General features: G+C 41.5%; 3 protein-coding genes across 3 annotated transcripts in view; 1 reads left to right on the plus strand and 2 right to left on the minus strand.

Moving 5' to 3' along the window:
* SLC16A12 (solute carrier family 16 member 12) overlaps window positions 1-22,862 on the plus strand; it is a 96,984-nt gene extending 74,122 nt beyond the window's left edge. Inside the window, exon 7 of the mRNA XM_036336663.1 lies at window positions 22,540-22,862. Coding sequence (XP_036192556.1) covers window positions 22,540-22,568 — 29 coding nt within the window. The 3' untranslated portion in view covers window positions 22,569-22,862. The remainder of the gene's footprint in view (window positions 1-22,539) is intronic.
* IFIT5 (interferon induced protein with tetratricopeptide repeats 5) lies at window positions 1,110-11,719 on the minus strand. The gene is made up of 2 exons (XM_036336665.1): window positions 11,411-11,719; window positions 1,110-4,151 (listed from the first exon to the last, which is right to left on the minus strand). Exons 1-2 carry the CDS (start codon window positions 11,413-11,415, stop codon window positions 2,708-2,710), a joined length of 1,449 nt encoding a protein of 482 aa, XP_036192558.1. The 5' UTR covers window positions 11,416-11,719; the 3' UTR covers window positions 1,110-2,707.
* Window positions 14,557-21,995, minus strand: LOC118669978 (interferon-induced protein with tetratricopeptide repeats 1-like). The gene is given in 3 exon segments (XM_036336664.1): window positions 14,557-14,921; window positions 14,924-16,329; window positions 21,844-21,995. Coding segments are annotated over 3 exon segments (1,467 nt in total). The 5' UTR covers window positions 21,849-21,995; the 3' UTR covers window positions 14,557-14,865.
* Window positions 22,863-27,939: the final 5,077 nt, after the last annotated feature.

Raw genomic sequence — 27,939 nt, forward strand, 5'->3', positions numbered from 1 at the left:
ATTTTCTTACCAATAAAGTTGGCTAGAGCAGGCATTTTCTTATGGCCCTCCTGGTTCTAATGTTCTGTGCGTCTGTGCAGTTCTTCTTGAACTGAGATAATTTTCAAGGACTCAATCTAGAAAGGAACAGTGACTGCTTATATTGTCCTTGAAAATCCGGCAGATAGCATGTGATCAACTGCTAAGACTAGTTCTGCACCCAGACACAACAGAAAATAGGTTTACGAGCTTCATTACGCTGAAGCCAGTTTTCCTGCCAGCTGATTCTCTTGTTGAAGGGTTTTTCTCATCTTTTGTGAGACTGGTAGCATAGCTTTACCGTTCAATAAAATAGTTTCCAAGATCACTTTGGAGACTTGGGGTCAAATCAACCCAAAGGGCAATTACAACCACTTCCCTGGGCACATTTTTGCTTTGTCTAAAAAAAAAAAAAAAAAAAAAAAAAATAGATCTCTGAAGTCCCTAAAGACAGACTAAAATGTGTAAACTTCAGGCCATAACTCCAGTTAAATGGGAGGAATACATTTCTAAGAATAAGGACTATCTGCAGATGAAATTATCATTTAGGAAGGTAATTCATGTCATCAAAACTTGAAGTTTTTATGGTTAATTGATAAAAGTGAACTCTGAGGTTTTTTTTAAACCCAAGAGTCTATGAAATAATTTCTAAATAGTTATGAATTTTAGGAAGTAAAATTGACAAAATTTAGTTATTATAAACATATTAATTTTAGTTCAGTATTTATAGTTGTGCTTTTCATATATTGATTTTATACTTTCTTAGCATGTTATGACTTCTTATATATTTCAATATTTTAATATCTAATGAGTTTTAAAATCATTTCATAGACCTTAATATCTAATATTTAAATATAGAGGCTTATAGTTATATCTTTGTTTTGATACCATAACTATTTTATTGAATGTCAAGTGCCTATTTGGGAGCACAACCTTAATTACTTTATTCCCAATAAGGGAAAATGATTTCTGCAAAATAAAATATTCTAGTCCTGAATTTCTAAAATACTTGAGTAAAGATCATTCCCTTTCCTGTTCTTCCTTCTTGAATAAACAAATACAATCAATGAAATAAACAAAAACAGAAGTGATTTGAGTAAAACAAACATTAAAAAGAATTTAATCATGAGATACACTGTAGTATATATGTATGTTTGAATATGCATAGAAAAACATATCTGGAAGGATACATATCAAATTGCTAACAGTTTACCTTGAGGGTGTAGGATTGGAATAGGGTAAGGGGAGTGCTCTTGAAGTCATATACTTCTGCATTGTTTGAAATTTTACATTGATAATTCACTACATTTATAATAATCAAAACCATAAAAATAAAAATAGCAACAAAAAGTAAATCACATACACATACACATTAGTTTTAAGAATTACATTGGAGGTATAATTAAATCACATGGCACACTTTTCCACTAATACTGGTAGTAAACATAATCAAAGAAATAACCTTAAAGAAGCCACTTTTAGCAATATCCCAACCTAGGGAGGGGCAGGAGTGGGGGGAGGGGGAAGTTATTGCGGGTAAAAGGGGGGCATCAGTAATACTTTCAACAATAACGATATTTTTAAAAACCCCTTGAGATAAGAGCCCTTCAACAGTGACCCTTCAAGGTGAATATTAAAACTAAAAGCCGGGGTTACCTATTACTGGATGATCTACAGGAAAGCATGTCAATCTGAAAACTTCAGATAAAAGAAATAGCTTCACAGAAGTAAGTTGAAATTCTAAAACAATTAACCAAAGGCCAGAAATTGGGAGTATGAGAATTCTGCCCAGTCCAGACCTAAAACTAAATCATTGAAATTTTGGTAATCTAGGGATATAGGTTAGGGACTTCTACTTTAGGCATTTGCTTATCATTATTCCCAATTTCTCAATTGGTCTGCTTTCTATTTCAATGATTGTAACCTAAAAATACTGCAATTCTAATTGGAAAAAATAAATTTAATCTAGATTCAGTTTAGGCATATTCTTCTAGTTAAACAACCAGAGAAACTTGAGACTAATGGTTTTCCATTATCCATTATTTTCTCATAATTTCTCATAATTTCTAGCTACTTAATGAACATATTAGGACATAATACTTTTTTCTCACGTTCTAATTTTTTTTTTTATTGAGTCATCAGAGATGACAAATTTTTTATTATGAACTTTTTTCTTCCAACAAAGAGGATTCTTTAGGTTGATGGTTAAATATCCTCATTGAAGTCAGGACATCTGTAACTGGAAGGTTCTACCTTTTGTAAGTTACATAATTAAGACCTTATCTATAAAATTTTGCATTCCTGAAACCGTGTTCCTGACCTTGGTGTCAAAGATTTATGTAGGATTATACTCACTGCATAAGTGAGTATTATGGGAAATTTGACAAAACTTAATCAGAATATCATTATAAACAGCAGACATAAAGGGTATAAAGTCATAATGGCCATGTCATTTTTAAGTTTAAAACAGCTGGAACATTGCTGTTTCTTAGTGAATTACAGTATTTTAATTTTCAAAAGTAGAAAACAAATGATTCATCATAATGTATATAAAGTACTTAACATGATGCCTGGTGCACAATAACGACTCAATAAAAACTGTCTCTGTAATGAATGGATTAAAATAATAAAAGTATAAGAACCCCAAATAAAGAGAAGAGCTTTAAAATCGATTTCCTGGAGTATGTAGTTAAGTGGAAAGTCGAAGCTCACAGAGAGCAGTAAGGAATTCTACATTTTCTGGATCTATCTTTTGGGCCCTCTCATAATACTCAGCAGCTTGCCTTTTTTCTCCCTCCAGCTTGTAAACAAACCCTAGGGCACTTAAACTCTGCACATCTGACGCATTGTGACCAAGTCTCTTGGTAGCCAATTTCTTCAGAGCACTTGTCAGTTTGGTACGCAGGGATGATCTGTCTTTGACCTTTAAGGCTTCTAAGTAATGGTGGATGGCAGTATTTTCTGATTTACGGTGAAATTCTTGAAAGCGGCCATAGTGGTAGTGGATCTGATGTTTGTGATCATCAGTTATGTTCTCCAGACGAAGGGCTTTCTGGAAAATGTCTTCAGCATTGCTATACTGGCCTCCCTCAGCATACATGTTGGCCAGGTCTGTGTAGGCAAATGCAAACATAGAGTCTCGTTCCACAGCTGCCTTGAAATGAAATATAGCGGATGTAATCAGCCCGTCAACTTTCAGTTTATCTTTGCCTTTAGGTCTGTTGCGCGTGGCTTTCTTGATTTGGATCATCTGTGCCCTATAACAAAGTCCCATTTGGTGATGCAGGAAAGAAGAGGTTGGTGTCACCTCCAAAGCCTTTTTCAAAAGTTCAAGAGCTTTGTCCCAGGAATTTTTTCTCCTGTAGAATTTGGCCGCATAACGAAGGACATAAGGTTCGGATGATATCTGGTCCAGGATTTCTTCAATGTACTTTTCCCCTTCAGCTTCTGCATGTACATCTTGAAGCTTCAGTGCCAGGAAAACCTTAATGTAGGTGTTATCTGGGTTCAGGGTTACAGCCTTCCTCAGAGGGCCCAGAGAGAAACTTTTTACAGACCCTTCTCTGTCAGAATCATCCAGCCGATACACTGTAATGGCATAACCAATGTTAAATTCTGGATTGTCTGGTTCCACTTCCAGAGCCTTCTCAAAAGCTGCTTTAGCCTTTTGGTAATACTTCCCTCCAAATTTCAGAAGTGCCCACCCTTTCTCACAGTCAATCTCAGGACACTCCAATTTGTAGTTAAAAGGACTGGACATTTTCTTGCAGACGTTCCCTACCTTGTCTGTATACTCCTGAGCTTCTGTAAGCTGGCCCATGTGATAATACACCCAGGCATAATTTCCCCAAGTGACCAGACTTCGTACTTCTTCTTTGTCTGAGTGTTCCCGCTGGATTATTTGTTCTGCTTGTTCCAAGCACTCTAGGGCATCCTTATTTTGGCCTTTTAGGTGTTTCACATAGGCCAATAAGTTATAAAGAGTGAGTCTGGATTTTGTCGTAAGAAATTCAAGCTGTTGCCCAATTGTATCTTCCACATCAAACAGATCAATGTCCTCCTTAAGTAAATTCCAGGTAAAGTGACATTCTAACTCCAACAGAATGGTCTTCAAGGAGTCCTTAGGAAGCTCACTGTCAAAAGATAAAATTCTTTTTAATATTTGAACAAAGGAAACAATTTTTAAACCATAGTACTACTGTTTTCTTAATAACCAATTTTATCTTTTATTTGATCTTACAGTTAAATCATAGGCTACTATAACTTTATACTAGATTCCTATGTGTACAGTTATGTCCCAAAAATATTTCATTAAATTCTCATTATTTATTGCAAAATTCTGGAGATGATAGTGTTTTCTATGTTACAGAGTATTTCCTTTTGGCAGTCACTATCCCACAAGAACCACCAATTTTTAGAGAGGAGAATTTAAATGTTTTATTTACTAGCCTTGAAAATTAAGAACAATAAATATATATAGTCAATAATTAATATAAAATTTTCATCTCTATATTATTAATGAAGGAAGAGAAAAAAGTGGGTGAGAAATAAGAAATACATTGAAGGAGACAGAGAAACCACACAAATCTATCATTTTTGCAAAGAAAGGAAGGAAGGTGTGGAGGGAGGGAGGAAGGAAAGCTTACAGAGAGAAAAGGCACAGAAACAGGCATACCAAAAGATGGGGGAAAGCGTAAGTTTCAGAGACATAAAAAGAAATGTAAGAAAAGATTACTTAGGGTTTCTCTGCTCTCATTATGGAATGAACAGTGTACAGTGTGTCTGAGTGTATATTTCCTTTTCTGCTGCACACAGGACCCCCCTTGTATGCACAGTGTAAATATGTATTTGTATAAATGTTTATGGGAACTATAGTAGTTTTCCATCAGTGAACACTTATTGATCACATCATATGTGTGAGGCAGTATTCTAGTTGTGGTGGATACAGCAGTGAACTAGCTAGAAAGAGGCCCTTTCTTCACGATAACTCCATTCTGGAAAAGGAAGGAACAAAAGGTGTTGACCGAAAATAAGCACGTATACAAATGAGTGGACAACATAATTCCAGAGTGAAATCAGTGTTAAGAAGAAGAAAATCAGAGTAATGGGAGTAAGTGCTGCTGCTGGTGGGGGGATACTTTAGTTATGACTGTTAAGGAATCGCCCTTGTAAAAAGCAGCATTTGAAGTATGAGCCCAACAATGAAAAGGAGGCTGTCATAAAGGATCTGAGGGCAGAATGGTCTAAGCCAGTGCTTCTCAACCAGGCTGATTTTCACTCCCAGGGGACCTTTGGTCATGTGTGGAGACAATTTCGTTTGTCACCACAGAAGGAATGGTCAGCCGCAAAACCAAGAATGATCTAACTCAAAATGTCAACAATGCTGAGACGAGAAACCTTGGTTTGGGCTGAGGTACCAGCAAGCACAAAGGCCTTGATGTGGGAACAAATTTGGCAGTGTTCAGGGGACAGAAGGAAGTGTGGCTGAAGCATAGATGAAAAGGAGAGTAGTAGGAGATGAGAAGTAGTAGGCAGGGACAGCTGACTTAAATTGTAATCTAATTGCAGAAACCACTGGAGAAAAATTTTTAAGTAGGGAAAGGAAAATGTTTGAGCTAAGCTTTAAAACGTTCTGGGTGCTCTGTGGAGAATGGACGATAGAGGGTCAAGAGAGGAAGTTGGGAAACTAGTGCAAAAGCTATTTACTCAATAAATAGTTATCGAGAGCCTGCTATATGCCTAACACTGCTCATGCTGGGGCTACAGCAGTGAACACAACAGGAAAAATAGTTCTGACTTCATGTAGCTTACATTCTGACAGGGGGTGGGATGTGCCATAAAAAGACCAAAGAAAATAAATGAAAATACAGAGTATGTAAGATGATGATAGTGCTAAGGAGAAAAATAAAGCAGGAGAGGGAAATGGGGTGGCTGGCAGGAAATGGGTAGCATGGCCAGAGCAAATCTCCCTAAAAGAGACATGAAGGCAGCTGTTGGTGTAATCCAAGGAGGGATTACGCAAGCCTCCACTCAGGTTGTAGCAGTGGGTTAGTGAGTTCTGCATTGTTAGATTTTGGAGGCAGAACTGATAGGTCTTTCTGATGAACTGGGTGTGAAGAGGGCCATGAGGCGACGAGGTAAGCACGGATGATTGCTATGCTTTTGACTTCAGGAGCTGAGTGAATAAATCAAGAGGACTATTTGGAAATGTTAATTTGAAGATGTGTGTTAGACACTCAAGTGAAGATGTCACCTGAATTGCGAGAAAGACGGACTACAAAGCAGAAGTGAAGCTATTTTTTAATAATGCTCAAATCTTTATCTCCAGCCCGAAACTCCTAACCATGGTTGCTATGTCCTTCACCTCCAGCCCATGTTTACTTCTCTGGCCTCATTTAGTACCACTTTCCTTTCACACACTGAACTCCAGCCACACTGGCCTTTAAAAAATCCTTATTGTTTATTATTTCTTATGCCAAGTATGTACTATCTCAGGGCATTTGTACCTTCTTTTTCTTCCCTTATTCTTCCTGAGAGAGTTTCAGGGCTTACTTATTCTCGTAATTCTGGTCTTTGGCTCAAATCTCAGCTCTCTGAAGAGAGCTGCCTGACTGCCTTAGATAAAAGCTGCACCCCCCCCCCCCCCACCTTGCCAGTCATCCTGAAGTCTAGTCTATCACATTTTCCTGTCCTTCGTGGCACTTATTGTGGTGTTTGCTGGGGTTGGAAAGGAGGAGAGAATGCTTTGAGTCAAATATGAGATTAAAATGAATTGGACTGAGTCTTTAGGAATTGGAAAGGGGCCATCCTAGTAGGCAAAAGTGACAGAAAAATTAGAGAACTGGATTAATTGCACAATTAGTAGTAGTGATTAAAAAAATAAAACCAACCCTTGATGGGTGGCACAGTTGGTTAGAATATCATCCCCAAAAGGTTGTGAGGTTGGTTCCGGTCTGGGCACATAATCTAAATACTACTCCATGAAATGTCTTCCAATTTTTATAAATACTAAATGTAAATATTAAAATTGACTTAATCTATCTAGTAGATGTTTAAATTAGCTTATTAATTTCCATTTTTATAATTTTTCACATTTATTCTCTCTCTGTTTGTGTATATAAATATACACATACCGTATATACAGATCCCACATTTTAGTGACTGCAGGTCTAGGCTAGAGTTTTCCAATAGAACTGCTTGCCATGATGGAAATATTCTTATCTGTGCTCTATAATATGGTAAACATTAGCCACACATGGCCACTGGTCATTTGAAATGCAGCTTGTATAATGAAGAAACTGAATTTTTGTTTTACTTACTTTATTTAACTTGTCACATAGGACTGGTAGCTATGGTATGAAACAGTGAAGAAACAGTGGACCTTGGGGCTTAATGGGTAAAAAGGCCTCAAGCCTAAAAGGTTAGAGCTCTCATTTAACTTCAAATTTCTGCTATTTTATTTAAGGTGAAGAGCTAAATTAAATGACAAACAAGGATATATTTTAAAAACAACTTTATGGCCCTAACCAATTTGGCTCAGTGGATAGAGCGTCAGCCTGCGGACTCAAGGGTCCCAGGTTCAATTCTGGTCAAGGGCATGTACCTTGGTTGTGGGCACATCCCCAGTAGGGGGTGTGCAGGAGGCAGCTGATCGATGTTTCTCTCTCATCGATGTTTCTGACTCTCTATCCCTCTCCCTTCCTCTCTGTAAAAAAATCAATAAAATATTTTTAAAAAACAACAACTTTATGCATATCACCAGGTTTACTGCAATTCAACAGAATAAATATATACTATTTATAATATACTGTCTAGAATTATATGAGTACTCAAAAAACAAATAACTAAAACTACAATTCACTGGAGGTTTACTACATGCCAGGCAGTGTGCCAAGCATTTTATATAAATTACAGTAATTTTTATAAAAACCTCTTGCCCAGCTGGTGTGGCTCAATGGTTGAGCATCAATTCATAAACCAAGAGGTTGCTGGTTCGATTCCCAGTCAGGGCACATGCCTGGGTTGCAGGGCTGATCCCCAGTAGGGAAGGGGGCATGCAGGAGATAGCCAATTGATGATGTTTCTATTTCTCTATCCTTCTCACTTCCTTTCTCTCTAAAAACCAATAAAAACATATTAAAATCAATAATATTTTCACAATTTTATGATGAGTACTGGCAGAGAGTTTAAATTACATGTCTAAAGTTACACAGCTATAAAGTGCCTGAGCCAAGATCCCAACCTGGTTCTACCTGATTCAAAAGCTATGCCTTTCAACCATAATATTATACCACTTCTCCTATACAAATTGGAGGGTTGCTTTTCATAGAATAGTTTTCTTTAAAACATAGGATATATCTAATGTATATAAAATTCACTTCGTTGAAGGAGTACCTAAAGAGAACAAGAAGGGATTTCAGAGAAGCTTATTGAGCAGGTAAGAGGTTTGTGTGACTGACCATTGGCAAAATAGACCAGATAAAGGTCTCAGGTTAAGCAAATAACAATTTCACATATGAGCCCTAAAGGTCAAAACATTGAACTTTGTTGGAATTGTTTTGAGATGGGCTACTTCTCACCAGGTTGTGCTTCACAAAGTGCTTCAGATAGGGAGTGGCAGGGATATATATTTATTTAAAGACAATCAGTGATTCTCTCAAACAACAAGAGAGCTGGGCAAAAATGTGCTAAAGGTGATCTGAAGGAAGTGCAAGAATCTTAGTTAACAAAGATATAATTATCATTATTAAGATAAGTGAATTAAAATACTTTTCCGAACAATCCAATTAAAGACTTGCTGTTGTATAGCTGATGCCCTTCCCAAGTATTTCCTCTATCTCTGATCTCTCCTCTGAATTCCAGACTTATCTCATTTTTAGTTCAAATAAACATATCCAATACAGAAATTTGGGTCCCTCAGTCTGTTCTCCCCTGTCTTCCCCACCTTGTTTGGCAACTCTTAGTTCCACAGGTCAAAACTGAGGAATAATTTTTGGTTCCTCGTCTCTCAACCTGCATCCAAATCCAATAGGAAGTCCTGTTAATTCTACCACCCAGATACATTTCAAATCCACCTACTTTTCTCCATTCCCACTGCTATTTATCTAGTATAAACCACAATTACCTTTCCTTTGAGCTGGGACAAAAATTTGGTCTCCCTGCTTTTACTCTTGGTCCCCATATAGTAACTAGCAAACTTCAGAAAATATAAACCAGATTATGTCAGTCTTAAAATCTCCAAATGACTTCCAACACCCTTAGATACTCATCCAGCCATATCCTACAATTCCCTAAAGAAGGTGGCCATGTTTATCCATCCAACCTTCTCTCCCACTACTCTCCCTCCTCATTCACAGTGACCTTCTTTCTGTAGTGACATACCAAGGTCTAGGGCTTTTACACCTGTTGTTTTTACTCTATTTGGAATGCTCTGGTCCTAAATCTCTGAGTGACTATCTCCTGTAAATCAGCTCAAATATTCACTATTTAAGAGGCTGCTGAGGCAGAGCTATCTAAAATAGCCTCCTCCATTCTAGACCCTTTTCTTTGGCCACTACACTGCTTTAGTTTCCTTATAGCTCGTACCACTTTCTGAATTATGTTGGTTACTCATTTATATACTATTTGTCTAGTTCCCTCATTTAAATGTAAGCCCCATGAGAATGGGGACCTTGTTCTAATTTTATTTTTTTATGTCTGTGTCCCTAGCATCTATTATTCCAGTTATAATAGAAGTTCAATAAATAAATATTTGTTAAATGAATGAACGAACTTACATACTGGCAGCTTCTGTAGGCTGTCCAGAGGTGTAGGCTTAGCATAATTTCAGATGAAGGAATCCCTTCTAATTCTTCCCTTCTGCTACTGGCTCCAAACTTTTCCCAGTTCAGTCTTCCCTCTCCATTTGTCTTTATATCTTGGCATGTTCTCTGTCTGGCTCTATGTTTGGATTTTGAAAATAGGTGTTGCACTGTTTCTGGCATCTCTCACTGGAAGACCTGGTATGATTCCCCTATAGTACTTGTTCCTTTCTCTGGTGTAACTGCACCAAAATCATGGGTCAGTTTTGCCAGGGCCTTACCAGCCTGCCCAGATTCACTGCCATCTGAGCCCAACAGCCCCCTGCCCACCCCATAGACTAACATGAACACTGGCCTCTGTTCTGAGGGTTTCTACCGCCGCAGCCCAAGACAATGCGGAGGGCTGCCTGGGCTTACGCATGTGGATGTGAGATCTGCAAGGGGCATTCAGCCGGCGCGCTCGGCCCATCTGGCCGGCCATGAGAAGTTTTCCTTTTTAAACGTTGTCAACTTAATATTTTAACTTTGTCTCTGGAAAGCTGGCAGAGAGAGGCTACTGTGCCTGAAGAGGCAACATTTATCTTTCCAGCAATTTTTTTTTTTCCCCCCAGTGAGAAGCAGTCTTTCACTGTCCTTGGGAGCCCATCTCACTTCCCCAATGGAGTCCACCCCTCTCCCCCGTCCCTGCATACACATGTCCAGTGCACACCCTTTTCCTCCTTACAAATGCTAGAGGTTAGGGACTTATTATTATTATTATTTTACTTATGAGTCCTATGAGATGGATGCCATTCATCTTCGACATATAAGAAACAGACTCACAGAGTTTAAACAACTTTGCTTTGGGTCACCCAACTAGCAGAACAAAGGGTTATCTGCTTCGGGCGTCCAGGATCGTAACCTCTCCTTCCCCGGCTCTATAAACGCGACGGGCTCACCCACCACGCCCAGGGCAGGGGCGAGGGAGAGGCGCCGTCACCACCCAGCAGTCAAGGATAAAGAAACCCTCCTGAAATAGCGGGTCGGGTGGAACAATACCAATCCATCCGTGGCGCAAAGGCAGCTCGCGGGCAGGGAGGCGCTCAGACCCCGAAACCCGCAAGGCAACGTGGCAGGAGGAGACCAATGCGCCGCCGGGGGCTGCGGCCACACGGCGTCTGCCAAGATGAGGGAATGGCAGCTGCAGCCCCGGGAACGGGAGGGCGGCGACGGGCCTAGGGAGCCCCGCGCCACGCAGAGGCCCCGCCGAAGGGCCCGGGGCCCCCAGCGCGGGCGCCGCCCAGAAGAGCCGCGGGGAGTGGACAAGCCTCCGGGGCGCATCGTCCGGACACGGCCGGACCGCAGCCGCCTGGGAGGCCCGGGCTCCCGAGCAGAGTCCGCTCGGGGACCCTCCCCGACAGGCCCGATTCCAGACGCCCGGGGCCTGGACCAGGTTCCCGGGGAGCGTCCTCAGTCGGGCGCCTGGCTGCTTGGCCCGGAGGGGGGCGGGGTGCTCGGCCTCTCCACGGGCCGCAGCGCGGCGCTGGACGCGGAATGGAAGGGAAACAAAGGCCTAGGCAGAGCGGGGGTGGAGGGGCCGGGGGAGGCCTTACCTCATGGTGGCTGGGCTGCGCGGGTCGTGCAGGCAGGCGGCAGTGCCCTCGGGCTCTCTCCGCAGGACCGCGATGCTGCGCTGCGGGGCGACGGGCGGGCGCGTGCCTGTGCGCGGGGGCGCGGGCGGGGGCGCGGGGGCGCGGGCGGCGGGCGCGCGCTTCCCGCAAGGCGTCCGCAGAGCTGGGTCGGAGCCTGGGCGTTTGTCTTTGTTAAAGGCAGGGCCTGAGCGGGAAGAGAAAACTGAAAAGGGAATCGGATCCCCCACGAGGCGGAGTCCAGCTCTAGGAAACGGAAACTTCTGGAAGGGATGACGGGGGACCCCCTACTCCCGCAACCCCCCTCCCTGTCCTCGCGGTGGGTGGGGAGGGGGGGGGAGAGAGGGAGCAGGCGGACCTTTGCGGACCTCAGAGTCGTTTCGAGTTAAATTTGCTGCTGGGCCTCTGGACCTTGGTCTCCCTGAGTCCCCGTGCCACTAGATTAACCTTTTAAAAATAATAATAGTAATAAAATGACAGGCAGTTCAGTGTTATTTTTGTTGTAAGAGTGGCAGTGATACTCTTTACAGCTTTGTGCATTCTAAGCTGAAACTGAAGCAATACACAACATTGCAATGATGTGTGCACATCTGTGCCATTATTTCCATCGGGTAAATTTAGATTAATTTTGGGGTCAAAATGTCTATGTATTTTAAATTTTAGTAGGTACTGCTGAATAGCTTTGTAGAGAAGTTTATACACCGCCCCGCCCTCACAATTGTATAGTGTTTTGCCTTCTGTGCCCATGCCAACAGTGCTTCCTAAGGTCCCAATCCTAAAGATTGGGGTGGTATTGCCAATCTAAGCAAAAAAGGCTAAATATCCACACATTAAATTTTAGTCCCCTTCGACTTCAAACATCCATCCATCCATTCATTCATTCAATAAATTGTATCGGACAACTGATAAGAACCACAGGTTGTTCAGGCACTGTTGATAATAGCAATGAATTAAATATACAAAGGATCTATCCTTTATGGAGTTATTTTCTAGTGCACGAGATTAAGATAAAGAACAAAAATACTCATTATATATAAGATAGTTCTATAGCCCTAACCGGTTTGGCTTAGTGGATAGAGCGTTGGCCTGAGGAGTGAAGGGTCCCAGGTTCAATTCCAGTCAAGGGCATGTACCTTGGTTGAAGGCACAACCCCAGTAGGGGGTGTGCAGGAGGCAGCTGATTGATGTTTCTCTCTCATCGATGTTTCTAACTCTCTGTTCCTCTCTGTAAAAAATCAATAAACTTTTTTTTTTAAAGATAGTTCTATGGCAAAAAAGCATAGGGAGGGTTGGAGTTCAGTGTTTTGGTTTTTTTTTGTTACAGATGTGGGTGAGGGAAGATTTCACAGAAAGTGGCAATTGAGCAAATGAGTGGATGTGCAGTTAGGGAAGCGTGTGCCGGGCAGAGGAAACAGTATGCATGAAGGAACATAGTTGGCTAGCCCGGATGATGTGGTTGGAGTGAAGAGAGCAGGGAAAAGTTCTAAGACATGAGATCAGAGAGGTAATGTGGATGGTGGTGGCTTGTAGGCTATTGTAATATTTATGTTAAGTATGAAACCACATTTTAGAAGGGTACTGAATGGTGTCAGTAGAAAAATAAACCTAGAATTTCCTTCTTACTAAGGATGTAGAAAAATTTAATAAAGCTCCAAAGTTTGAAAATTTTCCAGTGCCTTGACCATGCTTTTTCTTCCTTGTTCCTACTTCTTTCCCTTCCTTTCTCTCAGCTGTAGCTGGACAAAGAGACAGTGTTTCCTTATTAAGGTTTGAATGAATAATAAGCAATCAATAGTAAAAATCAAAGGAGAAAACCTCCTGGTTATCTACTTATATGTTTTAGAAAGTCAAATTCTGACAGACAAAATCCATCAGTGGGTATTGAACATGCTGAAATTACTAGATGGAATTTGAATATCAATCTTTTTTTCACAGACTGTTGGATTGGGTAGATTCTTAGGAAAAATCAAGTATATATTTTTTTAATTTCTTCTTATGAACATGTAAAAAACAGCAACTACAGAAAAAAGGAAATGAAAAGTGAAACCTAGCAACTGATCTAAGATCTGCTTGGGAAAATGAAACTTAAGTAATAGGTAAATACTCCTCAAGTTTCAGAATAAACACTCTGTAAATCAGTTTCTTGGCCCTGGTACTATTGACATTTGGGCTGGATAATTCTTTGTTGTAGGAAGCTGTCCCGGGCATTGGAGGATGTTTACCCAGCATCTTTCTATATACCCACTAGATGTCAGTAAAACTCTGTAGTTGTGACAACCAACATTGTCTACAGAAGTTGGCCAGATTCAATTTCTTTTTGCCCTGAGGGGCAGAATTCTCCTCTTCCCTATTATCTTTCCCCAACCTGAGCTGAAAATCACTGCTACGAATAATGCCTTCATAGATGTGCCTATTTCTTAAAAATTACTTTTCACAGTACAGCCTTCAAGAGGTAGGAGGTGGAGTTAGATAGAAGAAATGTTGAATTCAGAGGAATCAGTGTTGGAATTCAGAAAGAGGCCAGCGTGAAAGGATGGAGATCAAGGGGAATGTCAAAGAAGGCATATTCCTTGGAGGATGGGACTCCAGTAGAGGTGTCTGTATCACATTTGCCCTGGCTGGGGACTCACACTGATGGTGGGTAATCTAAGCGGAGGCAGGATATAGCTAGAGGTCCTTAGTTCCAATGCAGTTTCACCTCTAGCAGCATCATGAGAATGGAGACATTGATGGCAAAGGCACCTATCACAGTAGTAAAGTAAATGATATGTGCCCTAGCCTAGGTTCTTGCTAATTGCAACCTACACTATTGCAGGCTCCTGCTCCTTGAGGGTCACCTTGGTCACCCTAGAAACGCAAAGTTCTTTTCCTTTATCTTGTCACTTCTCTGAAAATGTATTATTCTTTTGTTAAGATGCTATATAAGCCCAAGATCTAACCACCTTTGAGTTACTCATCACTGGGTACTCCCATGTATATGTAAGATGCACATGTTTATCAAGTTTTGTTTGTTTTTCTTTTCTTATTCTGTCTTTCTTAGTCTAAATTATGGGGCCCCAGTCAAGAACCCTAAGATGGGTCTAAAAAAAGAATTTTTCCTTACATCACCATAGTATATTTGGTATCTAGCACTGAAAACTATTTGTTGATCAAATGAATGAATCATTTTACTTTATGTAAGTGCGGTGCTTTATTTGCTACAAATTTACTTAACAAACTGTTATTTCTGTTACATAACATTCACAGAGAAATGGTTTATGTCTCTCTTCCTATCTCACACACACAGAGACATATATATTCTGCTTCATTCTTTTTTTGAATACAGATAGTATGTAATCAGGCTTGAGTGATTGATTGTTCAAAAGTTACATGTTTCTGAAAGCAGCAAGCAGAGATGATTAGTGCACCTTAACGTAAAATCAAATGAAATGTCCACGTGGTCCATATTTCAGCGCCTCGGGAGCATGTCCCCGAGTTCTCGGTCAGCAGCCAGCCTCAGGGCCCGCTCATAGCACTCCAGGGCTTTATTCATTTCTCCTTTCAGTTTGTAGGTGAACCCAAGGATGCCCAAGCTTTCCATGTCTTCTGCGTTTCTTTGAAGTTTCCTTAAAACCACTTTCTCCAAAGCACTGATACTTCTATCTCGCACAGATGATGGCTTTTCTATTTTTATTGCTTTTAAATAATAGATAATTGCATCGACTTCAGATTTCTTTTGAAATTCCTGAAATCGACCATAGCGGAAATATATCTCTTGCATGTTTTCTTCTTCAAGTGATTTCATGCAGAGCACTTTTTGATAAGCGTCTTCAGCTTTTCTATTGTTGCCTGCCTGTATGTACATATCGGCGAGGTGGATATAAACAATTTCAAATGTTGGCTTTTGTTCCACAGCAAATTCAAAATGAGATATGGCTAATCTTGTTATTCTGTCGATATTTTCTCTATCCCGTCCTCTAGGCTGCCAGCCTGCAGCTTTGTTTATTAGATAAATTTGTGATCTATAGCAAAGCCCTATCTGGTGATGCAGGAAGGCAGAGGAAGGTGTTGCCCGCAAAGCCTTTTTTAAGAGCTCAAGAGCTTTGTCTATAGAGCCTTTTTTTCGGTAAAACTTGGCCGCATATCGAAAGACATAGGTCTGTGAAGACGTGTTGGCCAGTGCTTCTTCAATGTACTTTTCCCCCTCAGCTTCTTGTCCTAGCTCCTGAAGTTTCACTGCGAGGAGAGCCTTAATATATGCATCTTCTGGATTTAGCCTGATGGCCCGTTTTAGGGGCTGCACACAAAATGCCTCATCAACGTGTGATGTTTTGTAAAAGCCATCCAGACGATAGACAACAATTGCATACCCAGTGCTGAATTCAGGGTTTTCAGGGTCCACTTCCAGAGCCTTCTCAAAGCAGGCTTTAGCCCGTTCATAATTCTTTCCTCCACATTTCAGCAAGGCCCATCCTTCCTCACAGTCCATCTCAGGGCATTCCATTGTGTAGCAGGAGGGGCCGGCAAACTTCTTGCAAGTGTTCTCCACCTTGTCCAGGTATATCTGGGCATCTGCCAGTCTGCCCATGTGGTAATACAGCCAGGCATAGTTGCCCCAGGTCACCAGCTTCATCGCGTCTGACTGGCCAGCGTGCTCTGCCTGCATTAAGTCTTCAGCTTCTTTCAAGCTCTCCAGGGCCTCCTTATTCTGGCCGTTCAGGTGTTTCACATAGGCCAGTAGGTTGTGTATTCCCACATTGAATTTTGTGTCTAGGAACTCAATTTCATCAAAGACCCTGTTTTCTAAATCATGCAGTTCAGTGTCTTCAATGAGCAATTTCCATGTAAAGTGACATCTCAACTGTTCCAGCCTAGCTTTGACCTGATCTTCATCAGCATTCATACTATGAAAATAAAAGCAGATTTTCTTTGTTAGGTGAGAAACAGCCAATGGAACGAAGCCAAGTAAGACACTTCACATATATAGCTTAGCCTTGAAAGGACATACCTGCCTTACTTTTTAATTTTTTTTTAGAGTTCCTCTACAGTTGGCCCTTGAGTAACACAGTTTGAACTGGCTGGGCCCAGTTGCACCTAGGTTTGTTTCCTTATAGTCAGCCCTTCCTATCAAGGGTCTCACGTACAGGCTCTATTTCCAAATATAGTCACATTGGGGGTTAGGGCTTCAAATATGAATTGGGGGTGAGGGCACAATTCAGACCATAATAATTGTCAAATGATTTTGGACACATGTGCCAAGACCATTTAATAGGGAAAGATCAGTGTTTCAACAAATGTGTTGGGAAAACTGATTATCCACATACAAAAGAATGAAATTAAACCCTTACTTTACAGCAAGCATGTCAAACTCGTAGTTGATGGGCCACATGCCTCATTTATTTAAATGGCCCACCGGCCACGATTTTGACATGCTTGCTTTACAGCCTATACAAAAAAGAAAAAAGAAAAAGCAATTCAAAAGGGATCAAAGACCTAAATGTAAGACCTGAAACTATGGAAGTCTTAGGGGAAAAAAATAGGGAAAAAACTCTATGACATTGTATTTGGCAATGATTTCTTGGATAGGATACCAAAAGCACAGGCAACAAAAGTAAAAATAGGTTTGCTGCATGTCATCAAAATTTAAAACTTTTGTGCATCAAGGAACATTACCAATACAGTGAAAAGAAAACTCACAGAATGGGAAAATATACTTGCAAATCATGTATCTAATAAAGTATTAATATGCAGATTATATATACAAGAATTACAATCGAACATCAAAAAAAAACACAAAAAAACAACTGATTAAAACATGGGAAAAGGCGGAGAACCAAGATGGCGGCATAGGTTAACGCCAGAGTTTGCTGCCTTGAACAACTACTTCAAAAGTGAAACTAAAAGACGGAACGGACATCACCCAGAACCACAGGAACGCTGGCTGAGTGGAAGTCCTACAACTAGGAGGAAAGAGAAATGCATATGGACACTCAGAGGAGGCGTAGTGCTGAAGTCAAATTCTGAGGTGCGGAGTGTGCGGAGCGGGCTGGTGGCGGAGGGCGCGTTTGGCGTTTTCAATCGGGAGGGAGTCCCAGACTCTGAGCTCCAGATACAGGCGAGTCGTTAGGGACCCAGACTCAAACGGGAGAAGCGGGACTGTCTGGCTTCGGTCAGAGCGAGTGCAGCTTTCTCTCCGAGGTTTGCAGTGTGTGCTGGGACTCAGAGAGGCAGAGCCCCTGGGGACAGGACTGAGAGCCGCCATAACTGCTCTCTCCGGCCCACCCTGTTGATCCCGTGCGACCCGCCCCGCCCAAGCCCTGCACAGAGGCATTTGCCGGATAGCCTCAGGCAAAGGCTAGATTAGCACCTCCCTAGAGGACAGAAGTTCTCTCACTGCAGACACAGCTGATTCTCCTAGCCACTTGGCCTGGAGGTCAAACCCTCCCTGGTATTAGCTACAACAATCAAGGTTTAACTATAAGACTGCAAACAAAGACCACTAGGGGGTGCACCAAGGAAGCATAACAAAATGCGGAGACAAAGAAACAGGACAAAATTGTCAATGGAAGATATAGAGTTCAGAACCACACTTTTAAGGTCTCTCAAGAACTGTTTAGAAGCCGCCGATAAACTTAATGAGATCTACAAGAAAACTAATGAGACCCTCGATGTTATGATGGGGAACCAACTAGAAATTAAGCATACACGGACTGAAATAACAAATATTATACAGACTCCCAACAGCAGACCAGAGGAGCGCAAGAATCAAGTCAATGATTTGAAATGCGAGGAAGCAAAAAACACCCAACCGGAGGGGCGGAATGAAAAAAGAATCCAAAAATGCGAGGATAGTGTAAGGAGCCTCTGGGACAGCTTCAAACGTACCAACATCAGAATTATAGGGGTGCCAGAAGATGAGAGAGACCAAGATATTGAAAACCTATTTGAAGAAATAATGACAGAAAACTTCCCCCATCTGGTGAAAGAAATGGACTTACAGGTCCAAGAAGCGCAGAGAACCCCAAATAAAAGGAATCCAAAGAGGACCACACCAAGACACATCATAATTAAAATGCCAAGAGCAAAAGACAAAGAGAGAATCTTAAAAGCAGCAAGAGAAAGAAACTCAGTTACCTACAAGGGAATACCCATACGACTATCAGCTGATTTCTCAACAGAAACTTTGCAGGCCAGAAGGGAGTGGCAAGAAATATTCAAAGTGATGAATACCAAGAACCTACAACCAAGATTACTTTATCCAGCAAAGCTATCATTCAGAATTGAAGGTCAGATAAAGAGCTTCACAGATAAGGAAAAGCTAAAGGAGTTCATCACCACCAAACCAGGATTATATGAAATGCTGAAAGGTATCCTTTAAGAAGAGGAAGAGGAAGAAAAAGGTAAAGATACAAATTATGAACAACAAATATGCATCTATCAACAAGTGAATCTAAGAATCAAGTGAATAAATAATCTGATGAACAGAATGAACTGGTGATTATAATAGAATCAGGGACATAGAAAGGGAATGGACTGACTATTCTTGGGGGGGAAAGGGGTGTGGGAGATGCGGGAAAAATCGTGCACCTATGGATGAGGACAGTGGGTGGGGAGTGAGGGTGGAGGGTGGGGCGGGAACTGGGAGGAGGGGAGTTATGGGGGGGAAAAAAGAGGAACAAATGTAATAATCTGAACAATAAAGATTTAATTAAAAAAAAAAAAAACATGGGAAAAGGATTAGAGTAGACAATTTCTCCAAAGAAGATATACAAATGGCCAATAAACACACAAAAAGATGTTCAATTTCAATCGTTAGTGAAATGAAATCAAAACCATAATAAGACACGACTTCACACCCATTAGAATGACTATTATATTTTTAAATACCAGAAAATAACAAGTGTTGGTGAGGATGTGAAGAAATTACAACCCTTGTGTATAGTGGGAATGGAAAATGGGGCAGCTGCTGTGGAAAATGGTGATGATTCCTCAAAAATTAAGCACACGATTACCATATGATTCAGCAATTTCACTTCTGGGCATATACTCAAAAGAAGTGAAAACAGGAACTGGAACAGATATTTGAATGTTTGTATTCATAGCAGCGTTATTCACAATAGCCAAAAGGTGGAAGCAAAGCAAGTGTCCATCAAGGGATGAATGGATAAGCAAAATGTGGTATATGCATACAGTGGAATATTATTTAACCTTAAAAAGGAAAGAGCCCTAGCCGGTTTGGCTCAGTAGATAGAGTATCGGCCTGTGGACTGAAGGGTCCCAAATTCGATTCCAGTCAAAGGCACATGCCCGGGTTCTGTGATCGATCCCCAGTGGGGGGCCTGCAGGAGGCAGCCGATCAATGATTCTCTCTCATCATTGATGTTTCTATCTCTCTCCCTCTCCCTTCCTCTCTGAAATCAATAAAAATATCTTTTTTTTAAAAAGGAAAGACATTCTGATACATGCTATAACATGGATGAATCTTGAAGACATTATGCTAATTGAAATAAGCTGGTCACAAAAGACCAGGTATTGCATGTTTTCATTTATAGGAAATATCCACAAGAGGCAAATCAATAGAGACAGAAAGTAGATTAACAGTTGCCAGGGCCTGGGTCAAAGGATGGGTGGGGGGGTGACTGCTTAATGACTATGAAGTTTCCCCTCAGAGTGATGAAAAATTTCTCTCTCTCTCTCTATGTATGTATGTATGTATGTATATACATTAAGTGATTAGGGAGAGGGAGAGAGACAGAAACATCAATGATGAGAGAGAATCATTAATCGACTGCCACCTACATGCCCCCTCCTGGGTATCGAGCCTGCATCCAAGGTGTGTGCCCTTGACCAGAATTGAACCCGGGACCCTTCAGTCCACAGGCCAACGCTCTATCCACTGAGCCAAACCAGCTAGGGTATGAAAATTTTCTTGAAGTAGATACTGGTGATAGTTGCACAACATTGCAAATGTACTAAATACCACAAAATTGTATACTCAAAATCAGTTAAAATGGTAGATTTTATCTTACGTGTATTTTATCACAACAATAAAACCATATTATTAACCTGAACAGAAATTCTTCAAAGTATATATGTATACTTTTCTAGTACATGTACATGTTAAAAAACACACAAAAGCATTAACATGTAAAAGCTAATTAGTAGGCTATCTGAACTTATCTCATAAACCCCCATTGGTACTCTTTGAGAAACATTGGTTTAAAGATTAAATAAGGTGTTGTGGAATAGAGACTCAGATTCATGTCTCAACTCTATCATTTATTAACTGTGTGATCTCAACATTTTAAAATCTAAGATTTATTATTGCACAATCAGTATGAGTACTTGCCTCACCGTTTCTTTTGAGGGTGAAACGCAATAATTTACACAATAATTTTAGAAGCCAGCTGGCATTTAATGAACATTTAGGAAGTGATGGCTACCTTTATAGTATAATAATAATTACCAGTGACAGCCCTCTCTTTCTGTGGACCAAAGGAGGCGTGGAGGATTGATTGGGGCCAGTAATTGTGCATTTTCTGGAACTTTTGCCCCTTCAAAAGTTTACCCACTGGAGTACTGAGGGGAATTTCACAGGTCAATATTGATTTATGTCTTCTTTTAATTTGCTGCTCTCCGGGAGTGTTTGAATCTAGATTCCATTTGGACAATATAGAAATTCCCACATGAGGCCCTTTATTGAAAGAAGACAATACAGTGAACAGCAGCCAAGCCCCCGGGACAGGAGGCTAGCCAGGGTCTGCAGAGCACCTGGCTTCCCCAGGAGGGAGGTCATCTGCTGATCTGAAATCCAGTTGGATTGAAGGAGTTCAGCAGTGCTGACAGTGAGACCAGAAGCCTGCCGAGCAAGGCCTTGTCTTCTAGGCAGTGAGCTGCTCCCACCACATCCCCACAATATTTCCCTCAAGGCATCTGAGAGACCTCAGGACCGCAGCCCACACAGCTGTGTGGGTCCTGCATTTCTTCCACAGCCAGGAGCCCGCTAAAAGCAATGTCTCTACCCAGACAAACTGTCCATTCCCTCCCTATGTCAGACAGAAGTGAGTTTGGTGGAAAATAGTTTCCGAGATTGGGATCATCTTCTCCCTGTGAAATTCTTTTCCTGTTTCCCTCCTTTTCTTTGGACTTTTTAACATGAGGTAAGTTTCCTCAGGGCGATGCTAACAAAAATGAAAATGCCTGAACAAATACAACAATTTATCTATGTGTGTGACTGTATACACACACACACACACACACACACACACACACACACACACACTCAGTCCACAAGCAGATGCTCAAACAGAAGAGTGAGGAGACTTGACATCACTGAAACTAAGTCTGTCGAGATAATAATGATTAACCTTTCCCCCAAACCTTTAGGCAAACAGGCAGAGAAGCAGAGAAATCCTTACCTCATGGTTGCTAAGAATTCAGGCAGGAGTTTGCAGTGTTTTGGTTAGCTGGATGTGCTCCACTGAGATCTGACCAGCCTGTCTTGTAGATTTGCAGGTAAATGTCAGCCCCAGGGCAGGGCTATATAAAGGAGGTAAACAGCTGACTAATAAGGTAAACTGTGGGCGTGTTGTTAAACAATAACTTGAAAACCACAGTGAAAACTGAAACTGGAAAGTGAAACTGATGCCTTCAGAGTTCCTGCCAGTGAAAATGAAACTAAGGCTGTAAGTGCTTCCTTTGCTTTGTTTTGAGAAGGGATTGAGGTGACCATGGTGAAGAACAGTTTCAGTGATGTGCCAATTCCTCTCTGAGTCTTTACCCTGCCTTATAGAAACCTGGGAGGCAGGAGATGCCAATTATATCAAGTCCACTGAATCTGCAGCCAAGTACACCTATGACAATTGGCTGTGTGAGCTTGTCAAGGACATGCCCCAGACCTGTGCCTGTTTGCTCATCTGGAAACAGAAATGGCTCATTTTATGGTACACACTTCTGCAAATCTCTAAACTGCAGTTTGTATATGTATATGTATATGTATATGTATATGTATATGTATATGTATATGTATATGTATATGTATATGTATATGTATATGTATGTCTATGTCTATGTCTATGTCTATATCTATATCCATATCTATGTATCTATTTCAGAGAGGAAGGAGAGAGAGATAGAAACATGAAAGTTGAGAGAGCATCATCTATTGACTGCACCCACCCTACTAGAGATGCTGCCACAACCCAGGTATGTGCCCTGACTGGGAATCAAACCATGACCTCCTGGTTCATAGGTTGATACTCAACCACTGAGTCACACCTGCTGGCGGGATAAACTGGAGTCTTAACCCAACTTTGCTCCTATTTCCTGAGATCTTGTGCCTTATGAATTATTCTATGCCTTTGCATACCCTTCTGGAGAATGGTCAGTGACTATACGAGGCCTGTAACATCTTCCTTATACACAGGAACAGGGAAAATTTATGTACTACGATCTTTTTTTTTTTTAATATATTTTATTCATTTTTTTTTACAGAGAGGAAGGGAGAGAGATAGCCAGAAACATCGATGAGAGAGTAACATCGATCAGCTGCCTTCTGCACACTGGAAGGGAGAGGGCTACGCCCTCCATCTTACCTTGGTCATGCGCTCGGCAAAGGCTTCTTCCTGGAAGCCCAAGCCTCTGCTACTCTGCTAGCCACACCTAGGACTTCTTTAAACTAACCAATGACAATCAAGGGATGTGTGCGCCATAGATATGACCACATCCTGTGTAACAAGACCCGATTTGCACCTGGCCAATCGGCAGGGCCCACAGTCATCTCTTCTCCCCTCACTCCACCCCCCTATTAAAACCTTTTGTTTCCCACGGTGCTGGCACTCTCGTCTCGCCGTCGTGTCGGTAGAGGCTGGGAGCCAGACCCGGGTCTGTAATAATAATAAGAGACTCTCTGCTTTTGCATCGGACTCGGCTGGCTCCCTGTTGGTCTATTGTGGATCTTGAAATCTGGGCATAAAATTTGCGGGCTCGTCCGTGGTCCCCAAGTCCCTCAAGGGACCCCCGATCCGGAGAGTCTGACTGACCGCAATAGGTGCCTGTGTTGTTGTGTGTTCTGTTCTGTGCGAGCTCATTTCTGAAATCTGTAACTGCCCGTAATGATCTAAGTGGACGCACTGGGGGAATCACGGGTGGGAGGAGTCGGGTGATGCCTCGATCCTCCATCTGGAGGGGTGTAGTTTTGCTTCCACGGCGTCGGAAGGTCTGTAGAAACCCCTCAATCTGAGACGAGGCGGGTCGCTCCTGCAGGTTGGCGCACAGCCTTCGTCTAGCTTTCAGTTTTTGCTTCCATGGAGTTGGGAGATTATTTTGGTTTTGCTTCCATGGAGTTGGAAGGCTGTATTTTCGGGCCCTCTTAGTTTTCTGTGTTTGTATGTTTTTTCTGTGGACTTACTGGATGGACATTATGGGACGGACTCAGAGTGCTCCTTTGGGTATTGTGATAGATCATATCAAGGAAATTGGGGGAGGCTGTAGAGCTCCCTCAGGAGTTGGGAAATTGTTAGGAATTGAATGGATTGTTTTTTTTTTTTTTTTTTTTAGCTTTTTTTTTCTTTTTTTTTTTTTTTTTTTACTTTTTAAATTAAATCTTTATTGTTCAGATTATTACATTTGTTGCTCTTTTTTTCCCCCCATAACTCCCCTCCTCCCAGTTCCCGCCCCACCCTCCGCCCTCACTCCCCACCCACTGTCCTCATCCATAGGTGCACGATTTTTGTCCAGTCTCTTCCCGCATCTCCCACTCCCCTTTCCCCCCCAGGAATAGTCAGTCCATTCCCTTTCTATGTCCCTGATTCTATTATAATCAACAGTTCATTCTGTTCATCAGATTATTTATTCACTTGATTCTTAGATTCACTTGTTGATAGACGCATATTTGTTGTTCATAATTTGTATCTTTACCTTTTTCTTCCTCTTCCTCTTCTTAAAGGATACCTTTCAGCATTTCATATAATCCTGGTTTGGTGGTGATGAACTCCTTTAGCTTTTCCTTATCTGTGAAGCTCTTTATCTGACCTTCAATTCTGAATGATAGCTTTGCTGGATAAAGTAATCTTGGTTGTAGGTTCTTGGTATTCATCACTTTGAATATTTCTTGCCACTCCCTTCTGGCCTGCAAAGTTTCTGTTGAGAAATCAGCTGACAGTCGTATGGGTATTCCCTTGTAGGTAACTGAGTTTCTTTCTCTTGCTGTTTTTAAGATTCTCTCTTTATCTTTTGCTCTTGGCATTTTAATGATGATGTGTCTTGGTGTGGTCCTCTTTGGATTCCTTTTGTTTGGGGTTCTCCGCGCTTCTTGGACCTGTAAGTCCATTTCTTTCACCAGGTGGGGGAAGTTTTCTGTCATTATTTCTTCAAATAGGTTTTCAATATCTTGGTCTCTCTCATCTTCTGGCACCCCTATAATTCTGATGTTGGTACGCTTGAAGCTGTCCCAGAGGCTCCTTACACTATCCTCGCATTTTTGGATTCTTTTTTCATTTTGCTTTTCCGGTTGGGTGTTTTTTGCTTCCTCGCATTTCAAATCATTGACTTGATTCTTGCGCTCCTCTGGTCTGCTGTCGGGAGTCTGTATAATATTCGTTATTTCAGTCCGTGTATGCTTAATTTCTGGTTGGTTCCCCAATATAAGATCGAGGGTCTCATTAGATTTCTTGAGGATCTCACTACATTTATCGGCGGCTTCTAGACAGTTCTTAAGAGACCTTAAAAGTGTGGTTCTGAACTCTATATCTTCCATTGACAATTTTGTCCTGTTTCTTTGTCTCCGCATTTTGTTATGCTTCCTTGGTGCACCTCCTAGTGGTCTTTGTTTGCAGTCTTATAGTTAAATCTTGATTGTTGTAGCTAATTCCAGGGAGGGTTTGACCTCTAGGCCAAGTGGCTATGAGAATCAGCTGTGTCAGTAGTGAGAGAACTTCTGTCCTCTAGGGAGGTGCTAATCTAGCCTTTGCCTGAGGCTATCTGGCAAATGCCTGTGTGCAGGGTTTGGGCGGGGCGGGTAGAACAGGATCAACAGGGTGGGCCGGAGAGAGCAGTTATGGCGGCTCTCAGTCCTGTCCCCAGGGGCTCTGCCTCTCTGAGTCCCAGCACCCGCTGCAAAGCTCAGAGAGAAAGCTGCACTCGCTCTGACCGAAGCCAGACAGTCCCGCTTCTCCTGTTTGAGTCTGGGTCCCTAAAGACTCGCCCGGATCTGGAGCTCAGAGTCTGCGACTCCCTCCCGATTGAAAACGCCAACCGCGCCCTCCGCCGCCAGCCCGCTCCGCGCACTCCGCACCTCAGAATTTGACTTCAGCACTGCGCCTCCTCTGAGTGTCCGTATGCGTTTCTCTTTCCTCCTAGTTGTAGGACTTCCACTCAGCCAGCGTTCCTGTGGTTCTGGGTGATGTCCCTTCCGTTTTTTGGTTTCACTTTTGAAGTAGTTGTTCAAAGCAGCAAACTCCGGCGTTAACCTATGCCGCCATCTTGGTTCTCTCCATCCAGGAATTGAATGGATTGTTTAAACTCTGAATGAATGTCTGGTGAAAGTGTGTGAGTGTGGAGGGAGGAGGCCTGCCCTCTCCCCTCCTTTATGTGGCTATCTGAGTATGCCTAGTATGAAGTTTAGATGATAGAAGTTAATCTATTAATTGAAAATGCCTTATATTTTATTTGAAATGTATCCTTAAATGTAAAAGTATTGATTTGAAAAATGCTAAGTATTTAATTTGCTACCTAAGATTTAACGCTCTGAAAGTTTAAGATCTCTTTTCTTGCCATTAAAACGTTTATTTTAGTGGAGGGAGGGGTAGACACGCCCTTCCCCTAGCATGCAGGTAATCTATTAAGCAGGACTTTGGGAAAAATACACCATCTGAGTCATTTGCTGAAACTTCCCCCAAAGCAGAATGTGGTGGAAGGGAAGAAAGAAGCCCAGGTGGCCATCCAATATGGACGTCACTCCCCAAGAAAGCCACTTCTTAGCCTCGTCTTTGCCATCTTTATCTTCTTTTTCCAGCTAATGACTTACTGCATCCGGGATTTCTGTGCACATGTAAAGGGAAAAGGCCAGTTTAAAAACGAGTGTGCATAGTTTTGAGCTGGACTTGACCTTTTGCTGTGTACAGAATAAAAACCCGAGCTGTTTTGGCCTTAAAAATGGCGGAGATGAACCTGACAAAGACATCCAACTTCCTCAGTTGCCACAGTTCAGGGTGACCTTGAGGGCTATTTGGTGAGAGCTCTTTTGAAATTTCCCACCCTGAGGCAAGTACCATCAGGAAGTTGATAGTCAAGTTTACATGTGAATAGCTATGGGTTTGCTTCTTGACTTCCCCAGCAGGAAAATTGTGACCATTTTGAAATTTAGCAGCTATGCCAGGCTTATTGGCTGGAAACTTAAAACTTTTAAGTTCAAATCATCTAAAAGTATTGAGATTTATAATACTGAAATGTTGATCTGAGTATCCCTAGTATGAAGTCTAGATGATAGAAATTAATCTACTAATTAAAAATGCCTTATATTTTATTTGAAATGTATCCTTAAATGTAAAAGTATTGATTTGAAAAATGCTAAGTATTTAATTTGCTACGAAGATTTAAAGCTCTGAAAGTTTAAGGTCTCTTTTCTTGCCATTAAAAAGTTTAAAGCTACGCCCTTTTTTAATGGAGGGAGGGGTAGACACCCCTTCCCCTAGCATGCAGGTAATCCAATTCCCGCCAGTAGCCATCTTTAGGAATGTTAATTTGCATTTCAGTGGCTACACCTTTTGCTAGCCGACTTTCCCAGAAAAGGTCAAGCAGCCAAGAGGTGGCTCCTTTGAAATCAGCTTTCCGCCAGTAGTCATTTTTTAATACCTACAAGTTTGCTTCTCAGTTTCCCCGGGCAGAAAAAAAATGGTTTAAAGTTAATTATTAGATTTTAAAATTTATTATTAAAAATATAAAAGTGTAGTTAATCAAAGAACTGCTAATATTTGACTTGTAAGCTCTGAAAGTTTAAAGTGCAAATTGAATCGGGAGAAATTAATTAAATATCTAATGTATAACTTGTTTTTGAAAAATTAAATTTGTTTTTTCTGAAATAATCAGGAATTCAAAATATGTTACTCATTGGTCTGATTAAAACAAAAAAAAGGGGGGGGAGAATAATGTTATATGTTAGATTTTTTGGAAATACAATGCAGAAGGTTGTACAGCAGCCAAAAGGCATTGGGCCTCCTGTACAATAGCCTCTGCCAACTTATCCCAGTGAAAAGATGCAAAACCAGACAAGAGTTTTAAAAGATCTAGTAATGATGTGGGGAAGAGGTTGTATTTTGTATCTTTCCAGAAGGAGCAGCCTCTGCCTCCCTCCTGGGGACCGTCACCCCTGGGAGGCTGAGTTAGCACACCTGACCAGTGCCTGTCTGCAGCAGATGTGCAGCCCTGAGCTGGAACCACCTGTCCATTGGAAGGATCACGTGTGCCTCCTTTTTGTCTGTCCATGTGTCCCAGCTTTGCCCCACATCTCCTATCCT

The sequence above is a fragment of the Myotis myotis genome, unplaced genomic scaffold (genome assembly GCF_014108235.1).
Source record: "Myotis myotis isolate mMyoMyo1 unplaced genomic scaffold, mMyoMyo1.p scaffold_m19_p_15, whole genome shotgun sequence".
In the NCBI taxonomy this organism is placed as follows: Eukaryota; Metazoa; Chordata; class Mammalia; order Chiroptera; family Vespertilionidae; genus Myotis; species Myotis myotis.